General features: G+C 55.9%; 2 protein-coding genes across 2 annotated transcripts in view; both read right to left on the reverse strand.

The window, feature by feature from the left end:
- Positions 1–6,581, reverse strand: part of LOC134984391 (zinc finger protein ZFP2-like) — a 37,776-nt gene extending 31,195 nt beyond the window's left edge. The window contains exon 1 of the mRNA XM_063949979.1: positions 6,378–6,581. Coding sequence (XP_063806049.1) covers positions 6,378–6,581 — 204 coding nt within the window. The remainder of the gene's footprint in view (positions 1–6,377) is intronic.
- Positions 1–12,961, reverse strand: part of LOC134984396 (gastrula zinc finger protein XlCGF17.1-like) — a 256,307-nt gene that overhangs the window by 112,161 nt on the left and 131,185 nt on the right. The gene's annotated exons all lie outside the window — the stretch shown is intronic.

Genomic DNA, 12,961 nt, shown 5'->3' on the forward strand with positions numbered 1-12,961 from the left:
AAAGACTCATCTCTATTGCTAGGGGCAACAGCATACAACAAGATGTTCTAGCAGAAAAAAGATGGTACAATACAATACAATGGGGCAGCAGCCCTCCTTTTATCCTACTCCAATACACATTACAACAGGGGGTAAGCCCGCCCTGTGGTGTACAACCAATCAGTGTTTACCCATGGGCTGTGCATGCCTTGGTCACATGCACAGCTAACATTGTTCCCTATGGACAGTGGGGAGTGGTCGTTCTCCTTTGCTTGTCCCATCCTGGAGGATCAGGATACGCCCCAGTGCCGTTCAGTCTAGGCTGGGGGAAGTTTTCTTGCCTAAACTGACTTCCAGAAACCTGCCCGGGACCTAGCCCACTGCCTGCAGCCTGGATTTGGGCTCCAGAGCTGGGCAGCCTAGCTCCCCGGTCCAGGTTTCCTGGACACTACGGGTGATCTCCTCCATGGAGCTCCAGAAAACCACTCAGCTTGTTTCAAAGCTGAGCTTCTCTCTCTCCCAATGCCCCTTTCAAGAGTGAGGCTGGAAGGGAAAGTATTCCGTTTTTGGGGAAAAGGTCTGGGAGAATCCATCAGCATGCACACAACCAAGTAAGTGCAATTTACATTTAAATACATTTCATTTAAACACATGTGTTTCCCTTTAAATCTACACTGAGCCTGTGCCCTGCACAGGCTCCACATTCCCAGGCACTGCAGTGCCTCATAACACAATATATATGTTATTGCATTTAAAACAATGTTTTTATTCTGGTTTTAACTACAGCGCTGGGCTTCCCTAGCCCTGCAGCCTGGCTGCTGGGGCTCTCTCTCAGTGCTGGAGGTATGGGGCTGGCTTCCCCCATCCTCCAGCCTGCCACTGGGGTCCAGGGAGCTGGCTCTCCCTGTCCCCTCCTGATCTGAAGTCCGGTGGCTCAGGATGCTTGTCCCGGCCGCCGCAGCTCTGTGTCTCTGTGTGCACTACACACACCCCTGCCACTAGGGAGCCAGCTAGCCCGGACCCCCCTGAGCGGCGCACTCTGGTGCCCTCACCGCACAGGGAGCCGGCTAGCCCGGTCCCCTGTGTGCGGCGCTGTATCCGGTGCCCTCGCAGCAGCGTCCGGCGGGGAGCCGGGCTGCGGCGCACCCCCCTTGCCGCCCAGCAGCCCGGGACGTTCGTCTCGGCTGCCGCGGCTGGCCACCTCCGATGGGCTGAGGCAACCACAGAGCGAGCTGCAGCGGGAGCTGAGCTCCCACCCGCAGCGGCTCACCCTTCTCCCCCGGCGCACACACAGCTCCCGGACTCCGGCGGCTCACACCTGATGGCTGCAGCGGGAACTGATCTCAAGGCTGCAGCGGTTCCCCTCTCCCCCGGTGCGCACACTCTTCTCAGCGCGCCGGGGGCTGCCCTCACTGCCGTGGTCGCCGGAGAGGTCTGGGACCATGGCACACCTTTAAAATACAGTTTTAAAAGCATTTTAAACACCTGACGCCTAGCGCCCTATACTTTTTAAATATGGCGCCAAGCGCCCATTGTCCTTATAATGGTGCCGGGCACTAGGGGTTAACCCCTTCAGTGCTGCAGCGGCCATTGTCCACGTGGGCTGGGGGTCTCTCCGTCCACACTTTTTCCCCCCCATTCAAGCGGGTCAACCAGGGACCCATGTCCCAACGATTTGGTCCCTGGTCCCACAGTCCTTAATGGGGTTACCGGGAGTTCTTTGGGGGTTCAGGCTCCTCCTGACGTGACAGTCCATCCGCATTGCTATGAGCCTTGCCTTGCTTGTGGATAATATGAAAGTCATAAACCTGAAGAGCAAGGCTCCACCGCAACAGTCTGCCGTTTTCCCCTGTGGTGTGCTGAAGCCACAGTAATGGATTGTGGCCCGTTACCACCGTAAAATGGCGGCCATACAAATAGGACTGAAACTTCTTCACAGCCCAAACAATAGCCAAACACTCTTTTTCAATTGTGGCATAACCCACCTCCCGCGGTAGCAGCTTTCTGCTCAAATAGTCCACCGGGTGCTCCTGTCCATCCGGCCCCTCCTGGCTCAGTACTGCCCCAAGTCCGTACTGTGACGCATCAGTCTATACAACAAAGTTGTTACTATAGTCCAGTGCCATCAGTACTGGGGCTTGTACTAGAGCTGTTTTCAACTACTGAAATGCCAACTCACATGCGGTCGTCCAGTCAGCTAACTTGGGGAGTTTCTTCTTAGTCAGTTCAGTCAGGGGTTTGGCCACGGAACTAAAGTCAGGGACAAAATGTCTGTAGTACCCTGCAATCCCTAAGGAAGCCAGGACCTGTCTCTGGGTTGTGGGCCGGGGCCAGTTGCGGATTGCCTCCGCCTTCGCTGGTTCAGGCTTCACCTTGCCTCCCCCCACACGGTGTCCCAGGTACTCTACCTCTGACATCCCCATTTGGCACTTGTCTGCCCTGATGGTCAGACCTGCCCACGTGCCTCAGGTGCTCTTCCTAGGTTCGGCTGAAGACAGCAATATCATCCAAGTAGGCCTGGGCGAACTCTCTGAACCCCTTCAGCAGGTCATCGACCACACTCTGGAAGGTGGCTGGCGCATTCTTCATCCCAAATGGCATGGTTTTGAACTCAAACAAGCCACAGGAGGTGATGAAGGCGGACCGTTCCTGAGCCTCGGGAGTCATTGGTATCTGCCAATACCCCTTGCTCAGGTCGAACGTAGAGATGTATTTCGCTCCAGCCAACTCGTCTAACAGTGCGTCAATGCGGGGTAGGGGATAGGCGTCGGATTTGGTCACTTCGTTCTACCGGCGGTAGTATACGCATAACCTGGTTGTCCGGTCCTTCTTGGGAACCAGTACAACGGAGGCGGCCCAGGGACTGTTGGAGCGCGTGATTACGCCTAGCACTAACATCTCCTGCACCTCTTGGTAGATACTCGCCTGCGCCTCTGGTGAGTCCCGATACGCGGGTTGCCGAATCGGCCTGTTCTCGCCAGTGTCTACATGATAGGCATGTAGGGAAGTCAGGCCGGGCTTCCTGCTGAACTGGGCCTCAAAGGACTGCAGCACTGACTCCAGCTGCTCCCTCTTGGGGTTACCAAGCTCACTGCTCCAGCTAACTTCCTCTACACCACCCTCACCCTTGGCATCCGCGAGGAGGTCGGGAATGGAATCCTTTCCTGGTTCCTCCATCGGCAGGCAGCACACAACGGCTACCGACTCCACACGCTCGTGACATGCCTTTAACATGTTTTCATGGTAGATACGCTGTCTCCTACCATCGCTGTCAAATGACACCACGTAGGTGATGTCGCTTAGGCATTTTGCGACCGTGTACGGTCCTGCCCAGGCAGCCTGGAGCTTGTTCTGATGTGTGGGCACCAGAACCAGCACCTTCTGCCCTACTCCAAAGACCCGAGCACGCGCACCCTGGTCATACCAAGTCTTCTGCTTGGTCTGTGCTTCCGCAAGATTCGCTTGCGCTAGTCCCATGAGATTCTCTAACCGATCTCTGAGCTTCAACACATACTCCACCACGGACTCATCCTGGTGAATCAGCTCCCCCTCCCAAGACTCCCGGAACAGGTCGAGAGGTCCACGGACTCTGCGGCCATATAGTAACTCGAAGGACGAGAATCTGGTTGACTCCTGGGGCACTTCCCGATATGCAAACAGGAGGTGCGGCAGGTATCGCTCCCAGTCTCCCCCCTCCGAAGTCACAAATGCCCATAGCATCTGCTTAGAGTGCCATTAAATCTCTCGCAAACTCCGTTAGTCTGGGGATGATAGGGGGCAGTGCGGAGTTGACGCACTCCGCACCTCGCCCAGAGACACTGGACCAGATCTCTCATGAACTGCGTCCCTTGATCAGTTAGGATCTCACTGGGGAACCGTACTCTACTAAATATGCCTAGCAGAGCATCCGCTACCTTTTCCACAGTGATGGCGGACAGAGCCACAGCCTCTGGATACCGGGTAGCATAATCCACCACGGTGAGGATGTATCTCTTCCCCGATCTACTGGGCACAGGTAGGGGACCTACTATGTCCACGGCCACTCGGAAAGGTTCCCCGACTATTGGCAAAGACCTTAGGGGAGCCCGAGCACTGGGGCGTCCAAGCCGTTGGCATACATCACAGGACTTACGGTAGGTCCGGACGTCATCCGACACTCCGGGCCAAAAAAAGATCTGCGTCAGGCACCTCGGTGTTCGGTCCCTCCCCTGGTATCCCGCCAAGGGAATTTTGTGTGCAGCTGACATCAGTTGCTCCCAAAAGCTCCTGGGAACCACCAGTTAAACTTGCTCCCGCACCGGCCTATCCCCTTCTACCTTGGCTACCCGGTACAGTAACCCTTTCCACCAGGTCACACTCCCAGCCCCATCCCAGCAAGGCCACGGCCAGCTTGGCGCCTCATACCTTCCAGGGATGGGTCAGAGAGCTGAGCTTCCCTAAACTCCTGCCTGCGGCCCTCACTTTCTCCTAAGTCTGGACACGCTACAAGGGGAATATTGGGGTGAGTCAAGTTGGGGTCAGTCATGGTAGGGTCGGGGTGGTCACTCATACTCACCGCCGGAGTTGGCAAACCACTAGGGACAGGAGCATCACTGGGCACCCCCACAGGATTCAACAAACTGGAACCGACATCCTCTGCGTTGCTAGGGGACGTAGGCCCACCAGAGGCAAGAGGCAGATGTGCTGATCTGGCCGCTGTGGTCTTTTCCTCTGGGATGGCTGATGCTGTGGTTGGCGGCAGTTCAGCCGCTGTGGTCTTTTCCTCTGGGCTGGGCTGTGCTGGCAGAGACGATGAAGACTGTAGTCTGGCCGCTTGACTCCGGGTGATGGCGTTCGCAAGGCAGTAACGATTCCTCCACCGAGATCATTCCCCAAGACGACATCAGTTGGGAGGCCATCCATTACGGCAACATCTCTCAGCTCTTGTCCAGCTCCCCAGTCGAGGTAGACTCTGGCCATGGGCACTTCTCGCTCTAGCCCATCGGCCACTGTAACTTTTGCAGTGCAAACCTGCAGTACTGCTGCATGGTCGACAAGGTGGGGGCTCACAACAGTTATGGAGGCCCCAGAGTCTCTTAAGCCTTCGCCCTGCAGGGACCCCACTTGGACCGGCTGCAGGTGCCGCCACATATTTGGTGGGGGCTTCTTAGCCATACAGGTGACTCTTTCCGCAGAGTCCACCTGTTTCTCGCCACACTCCATCGGACTGACTGGAGGGGGTACAGTCTCTGGAGGCTCATCTCCACGGGTTAAGCAAGCAATCCGGGCTCCAGCACTGGGATTTCGCGCACGAGGCTGGGGTGCTTGGGATGCAGGACAGTTCATCCTCCGATGTCCGATTTTCCCACAGCCATAGCACTTTTTGTCCAGGCGTGGCTCCGATGTCCTCTGATTACTGGCAGGGGCACTGCGGGGCGGTTGCTGGCCAAAAGCACCCGGGTTGGAAGATGCTTGCTTTGGGAGGCGATGAGCTGAAGAGGGGTGTCCCCCTGGTGGTACAGTCTTTTGGGGTTGGCTGCTGGTTGGGCGCTTCTGCCCCTGCGGTCGAATTGCCACATACTTGTCTGCTAACTGGGCAGCCATCTTTAAACTGGGTAGCTCCCGATCTAGCAACCACTCCTTCACTTCTGGGGCGCACCTGCGGAAGAACTGCTCCCTGCAGATCAGGTCAATCAATGCGTCCCACGTAGTGGCTTCCGAATCCTTCTCCCACTTCACCACGTACTGCCGCAGCTGGGTGGCGAACTGCCCATGGGTGCTGCTAGGATTCTTAGGCAAGTCTCTGAACTTCTTCCTGTAAGACTCTGGAGTGATGAAGAATCGCTGGAGGAGGGCCTTCGCAACTTCGTCGTAGTTCCCACAGTCCTCCGTCGCCACTCCTCGATAGGCCTCCAATGCCTCTCCATGCAGAGTGGGCACAAGGTGTCTCACCCACCTCTGACTTGGGTAGATCTTGTAGTTTACAAGTCCTTTCAAAAACTTGCAAATGTCCATCAATGTCCCCATCACTGTCTGCAAACTTGGCAAACTGAACTCGTCCTGATCTGTGTACAATGTCACGATTCGGGTATCTGGACGCCATTACTTGCCTTTTAGATGTCTCCTGAGGCCGGCTCAGCATTCCAAGTACGGATCTCATCTGTGTCCACATTCTGCATATCCCTCCTGTCACTCTGAGAAGCTGTCACAGCGGCGCCATGTTTGAATCCTGCGTGGTGTCTCCCGTTCTCCGCGGCCTCCGCCGCCGCTCCTGTGTTATAGTTACAGGTTGTCAGAGTGGTGCCTCATGTCTGCCGCGGCCGCCCCCCCCTCCCCCCGCGACGTTGGGATCCTGGCCCTGCTAGGGATTGCTGGGAAACATTGCTGCTGTGAGAGAGGGCGGGGCTTGTGGGTCTCACCGGTTCCTTACGAAGGTCCACTGTTGGGCCGTCCTCTTCGATGCTGACGCTGTTAGTGCTTTCCACCTCTGCCCGATAAGCCTCCACCATGCTCATGAGCGCCGCCTTCATGACGCTTCTGGACGCGTTGAAAGGGATATCCACACCCTTCTCCTGGCACACGATCTCCAGATCATCCTTGGATATTCCGCTGGATTTCGCCATCTTGTGCGTTCTCCTGCGCTGCAGTTACTCCTCCCCTGAGTAACTCGGCTTCTCCAATCGGGTGATGAAAAGCCGCCTGGGATTATCCCACTGCTACCACCAATTTCTGTGACAGGACCAGTGTTCGCAAAAATGCGCTATAGCGCGTTTTTTACCCGGTATTGATGTTCAGGGACTCACATTTCCAACATGCGTGAGTCCTCTGGGACGCGCTCCGCTGCAGCCAATCCCTAGCCTGGCAGATTGATTGGCGTGGCGGCCCGGCGCCAGGCTTTAAAAAGAGGAGGTGGAGCCTTGCCAGTCAGGAGTCAGGACATGACAGCGCAGCTCCGTGGCAGCGATCTTCTGTGACAGTGGGTAACCCGCGGCTGGGGAGGGGGTTTGGCTTCTGAGTGCTGCCAGTGGTCCGTGGCCGGGGAGAAGGGAGTCGGGTGCTCCGCGATCTCACGGTAGATATTTGCTTTACACAGTGGCATGGGGAGAGGGGGGCTGTCTGTTCCCGCGGTGGGGGCTGGTTCAGGGACGGCACTACAACGAGTCTCTTTGACTTATTAAATGCCGCGAACAGCGCTGCGCCTGTTCGCCCGCCCACCGCCAGTGCCCCAGAGCCCGTGTGTTAAGACCAGCACTGCACAGCCAGTCACTTGGGTCCTGTCTCCCGGCCAGTAAAAGGTCCGCTCTCCTTCTCCTCCGTACCTATTTTACTAATCTAAACTCCCCTCTATTGCTGCTGACACAGACACCGGGCTGGAAGGGGAGGACAGGGGCCGCTCTCTCAGCCCTTGCCTACTTCTATTACAGCCCTGCATACCTCCCAACTTTCCAAATGGTCAAAAGGGACTTCCGCGCCGAAAAGGGGAGTGTCTACATAAAAATGGGCGTGTCTTTGCATAAAGAGGCGTGGCCTCACGGCAATTCCGCGATCGCGAGCCATGGCCCCATTCTTGTTACTAGGGGGGCATGGCCAGCGCTCAGTGAGCTGCTGGCATGCCCCCAGTACCTCCATGAATAGACGCTGTGTGCGCATGCGCACAGCGTCTATTCACTCGGCTCTGCTGTGAGTGCAAAAGCCTCCCAAATGTCCCCCCCACCACCGCGGGACACTGCTGGCCACGGGTGGGACAGCGGGACTGTCCCGCAAAAATTGGGACAGTTGGGAGGTATGCCCCTGTCCTGACCGTCCCCGGCTCCAAAAGTCCATCGGAGGAATTTGCAGAGGCACTGGCAGTCGTGTCCATACACCACTGACTTCAAGCAATGTGACAGTAGTACAAGCCCCTCTCTCAAACACTCCCTTTCCCCTGCCTCCATCTATCCCCTCTCTCGATTTTCACCCTTTCTCTCTCGCTCTGTCCGTCTCGTTCTCTCTCTCTCGTTCCCTCGCTCTGTCCGTCTCGTTCCCTCGCTCTGTCCGTCTCGTTCCCTCGCTCTGTCTGTCTCGTTCCCTCGCTCTGTCCGTCTCGTTCCCTCGCTCTGTCCGTCTCGTTCTCTCGCTCTGTCCGTCTCGTTCTCTCGCTCTGTCCGTCTCGTTCTCTCGCTCTGTCCATCTCGTTCTCTCGCTCTGTCCGTCTCGCTCTGTCCGTCTCGTTCTCTCGCTCTGTCCGTCTCGTTCCCTCGCTCTGTCCGTTTCGTTCCCTCTCTCTCTCTCTGTCCGTCTCGTTCCCTCTCCCTCCCCCTCTCTCTCTCGTTCCCTCTCTCTCTCTGTCCGTCTCGTTCCCTCTCCCTCCCGCTCTCTCTCTCGTTCCCTCTCTCTCTGGCCGTCTCGTTCTCTCTCTCTCTCTCTCTCTCATTCCCTCTCTCTGTCAGTCTCATTCCCTCCCTCTCTCTCTCTCTGTCAGTCTCATTCCCTCCCTCTCTCTCTCTCTCTCTGTCCGTCTCCTTGTTCCCTCTCTCTCTCTGTCCGTCTCCTCGTTCCCTCTCTCTCTCTGTCCGTCTCCTCGTTCCCTCTCTCTCTCTGTCCATCTCCTCGTTCCCTCTCTCTCTGTCCGTCTCCTCGTTCCCTCTCTCTCTGTCCGTCTCCTCGTTCCCTCTCTCTCTCTGTCCGTCTCCTCGTTCCCTCTCTCTCTGTCCGTCTCCTCGTTCCCTCTCTCTCTGTCCGTCTCCTCGTTCCCTCTCTCTCTGTCCGTCTCCTCGTTCCCTCTCTCTCTGTCCGCTCCTCGTTCCCTCTCTCTCTCTCTCTCCGTCTCCTCGCTCTCTCTCTCTCCGTCTCCTCGCTCTCTCTCTCTCTCCATCTCCTCGCTCTATCTCTCTCTCCGTCTCCTCGCTCTCTCTCTCTCTGTCCGTCTCCTCTCTCTCTGTCCGTCTCCTCGCTCTCTCTCTCTGTCCGTCCATCCGTCTCCTCGTTCCCTCTCTCTCTCTGTCCGTCTCCTCGTTCCCTCTCTCTCTCTGTCCGTCTCCTCGTTCCCTCTCTCTCTCTGTCCGTCTCCTCGTTCCCTCCCTCTCTTTCATTTCCTCTCTCTGTCTGTCTCGTTCCCTCTCTCTCTGTCCGTCTCGTTCCCTCTCTCTCTCTCTGTCTGTCTCGTTCCCTCTCTCTCTCTCTGTCCGTCTCGTTCCCTCTCTCTCTCTGTCCGTCTCGTTCCCTCTCTCTCTCTCTGTCCGTCTCGTTCCCTCTCTCTCTCTGTCCGTCTCCTCGTTCCCTCTCTCTCTCTGTCCGTCTCCTCGTTCCCTCTCTCTCTCGTCCGTCTCCTCGTTCCCCATCTCTCTCTGTCCGTCTCCTTGTTCCCTCTTTCTCTCTGCCTGTCTCCTCGTTCCCTCTCTCTCTCTGTCCGTCTCCTCGTTCCCTCCCTCTCTTTCATTTCCTCTCTCTGTCTGTCTCGTTCCCTCTCTCTCTGTCCGTCTCGTTCCCTCTCTCTCTCTCTGTCTGTCTCGTTCCCTCTCTCTCTCTCTGTCCGTCTCGTTCCCTCTCTCTCTCTCTCTGTCCGTCTCGTTCCCTCTCTCTCTCTCTCTGTCCGTCTCGTTCCCTCTCTCTCTCTCTGTCCGTCTCGTTCCCTCTCTGTCTCCCCACCTCTCTCTCTCTGTCCGTCCCGCGCCCTCTCTCTGTCCGTCTCTATTTCTCTGTCTCCCCCCTCAGTCAGTTTCTCTATTCCCCCTACAGCCCCCCTCTCTCTTCCCCCTACACCCACCTCACTCTCTTCCCACTATAGTCACTGATTGCAAAATATGCGCTATATCGCGTTTTACGCACTACAAGCAGAGAGGTCTCTGAGTGACCAGTGTGTCTCTGCTAATAATACTGTTTCAGTGGCTCTCTTGCCATCAAATCACCACTGGTAGCTTCTCCCCATTCAATCGCGCTGCCCGCAGCTTCTCCCCGTTTAAAATGTATAACGTGATCTGCCTGGCTCAGTGGTTGTATAGGTGGTTCTACCTGGTGGAATGTATATAACGTACTCTGACTGGCGCAATGTATATAACGTGCTCTGCCTGGCGCAATGTATATAACGTGCTCTGTCTGTCGCAAAGTGTATAACGTGCTCTGTCTGTCGCAAAGTGTATAACGTGCTCTGTCTGTCGCAAAGTGTATAACGTGCTCTGTCTGTCGCAAAGTGTATAACGTGCTCTGTCTGTCGCAAAGTGTATAACGTGCTCTGTCTGTCGCAAAGTGTATAACGTGCTCTGTCTGTCGCAAAGTGTATAACGTGCTCTGTCTGTCGCAAAGTGTATAACGTGCTCTGTCTGTCACAAAGTGTATAACGTGCTCTGTCTGGCGCAAAGTGTATAACGTGCTCTGTCTGGCGCAATGTATATAATGTGCTCTGCCTGGCGCAATGTATATAATGTACTCTGCCTGGCGCAATGTGTATAACGTGCTCTGCCAGGCGCAATGTGTATAACGTGCTCTGCCAGGCGCAATGTGTATAGCGTGCTCTGCCTGGCGCAAAGTGTATAGCGTGCTCTGCCTGGCGCAAAGTGTATAGCGTGCTCTGCCTGGCGCAAAGTGTATAGCGTGCTCTGCCTGGCGCAAAGTGTATAGCGTGCTCTGCCTGGCGCAAAGTGTATAGCGTGCTCTGCCTGGCGCAAAGTGTATAGCGTGCTCTGCCTGGCGCAAAGTGTATAGCGTGCTCTGCCTGGCGCAAAGTGTATAGCGTGCTCTGTCTGGCGCAATGTGTATAACGTGCTCTGCCTGGCACAATGTGTATAGGTGGTTCTGCTTGGTGCAATGTCTATAATGTGCTCTACATGGTGCAATGCGTATAATGTGCTCTGCCTGGCGCAGTGTGTATAGGAGGTTCTACCTGGTGCAATGTGTATAAGCGGCACTACTGTGTGGTGTAATGTGAATTGCCACTATTATGTGGCCAAGCCCCTTCCCCACAAAGCCAGACGCCTAAGTTTTTGTTTTGTTGTTGTGTTTTTATATTTGAATAATTAATAAGAACCTTCAATCCGATGGGACCCACAAAAGGACAGTTAGGACCCCAATTTTTAAAAGTGAGGGGTCCCTGGGACCCACTTTTTTTCCGTCTCAGCGCAATCACTGAGGACGGTCCTGTACGAAAGCACTCGCGTCCCGTCTCCTGCGCACAGAATGGAGGGTTAGGTCACACGAGGCCTGACCACATAGGGGATTCCCGCGTACCGTCAGTAACCGCCTGTTACTGACTCCACCCGCTACGTTGTGGGCGGGTTTATGCTGCCACCACCAAACTCCTAACCTGCCGTGGCGTTTGGAACCACATTTCTGCTCTGTATGTGCCGACGCCTTGTCTTACCACACCTGTGTGGTGTTGACGAATCCCCACTAGCCATTTGCTAGGCCTCAACCGGTAGCTGGCGGAAGGCGGAACTTGGAGACGCTAAATGCTTTCTTGGACAGCCGGAGGATGGGGCTAATGGTTGGCATAACCCTGTAGGTCACAAGATGAAGCAATCTTCTTGAGGCAGATGTTTATTTTCTCAATAATAGCCTTAAAAAAGACTCATCCCTATTGCTAGGGACAACAGCATACAACAAGATGTTCCAGCAAAATAAAGATGGTACAATACAATACAATGGGGCAGCAGCCCTCCTTTTATCCTACTCCAATAGACATTACCACAGGGGGTAAGCCCGCCCTGTGGTGTACAACCAATCAGTGTTTACCCATGGGCTGTGCATGCCTTGGTCACATGCACAACTAACATTGTTCCCTATGGACAGTGGGGAGTGGTCGTTCTCCTTTGCCTGTCCCATCCTGGAGGATCAGGATACACCCCGATGCCGTTCAGTCTAGGCTGGGGGAAGTTTTCCTGCCTAAACTGACTTCCAGAAACCTGCCCGGGACCTAGCCCACTGCCTGCAGCCTGGATTTGGGCTCCAGAGCTGGGCAGCCTAGCTCCCCGGTCCAGGTTTCCTGGCCACTACGGGTGATCTCCTCCATGGAGCTCCAGAAAAACACTCGGCTTGTTTCAAAGCTGAGCTTCTTCTCTCTCTCTCCCAATGCCCCTTTCAAGAGTGAGGCTGGAAGAGAAAGTATTCCGTTTTTGGGGAAAAGGTCTGGGAGAATCCATCAGCCTGCACAGCCATGGATTCCCCCTTCTTGGGACACACAACCAAGTAAGTGCAATTTACCTTTAAATACATTTCATATTCCCAGGCACTGCATTGCCTCATAACACAATATATATGTTATTGCATTTAAAACAATGTTTTTATTCTGGTTTTAACTTCTGTGCCCTGATATGAAGCCCGGCAGCTCAGTACGCTTGTCCCGGCCGCCGCAGCTCTGTGTCTCTGGAGCGCTGAGGCGCCGGGAGTGTAGCTCCCGGTCCCCAGTGTCCAGTGCCCTACACATACCCCCGCCGCTAGGGAGGCGGCTAGCCCAGACCCCTTGAGCGGCGCACTCTGGTGGCCTCGCCGCACAGGGAGCCGGCTAGTCTGGTCCCCTGTGTGCGGCGCTGTATCCGGTGCCCTCGCTGCAGCGTCCGGTAGGGAGCCGGGCTGCGGCGCACCGCCCAGCAGCCCGGGACGTTTGTCCCGGCTGCTGCGGCTGACCACCTCCGATGGGCTGAGTCGCTGGGAGCAGAGCTCCCGGCCCCCCAGCAGAGGCAACCACAGAGCGCGCTGCAGCGGGAGCTGAGCTCCCACCCGCAGCGGCTCACCCTTCTCCCCCGACGCACACACAGCTCCCGGACTCCGGCGGCGCACACCTGATGGCTGCAGTGGGAGCTGATCTCCCGGCTGCAGCGGTTCCCCTCTCCCCCGGCGCGCACACTCTGCTCAGTACGCCGGGGGCTGCCCTCACTGCCGCGGTCGCTGGAGAGGTCCGGGACCGTGGCACACCTTTAAAATACACTTTTAAAAGCATTTTAAACACCTGGCGCCTAGCGCCCTATACATTTTAAATATGGAGCCAAGCTCCCATTGTCCTTATAATGGCACCGGGCACTAGGGGTTAACC

The sequence above is a fragment of the Pseudophryne corroboree genome (assembly GCF_028390025.1).
Source record: "Pseudophryne corroboree isolate aPseCor3 chromosome 3 unlocalized genomic scaffold, aPseCor3.hap2 SUPER_3_unloc_50, whole genome shotgun sequence".
In the NCBI taxonomy this organism is placed as follows: domain Eukaryota; kingdom Metazoa; phylum Chordata; class Amphibia; order Anura; family Myobatrachidae; genus Pseudophryne; species Pseudophryne corroboree.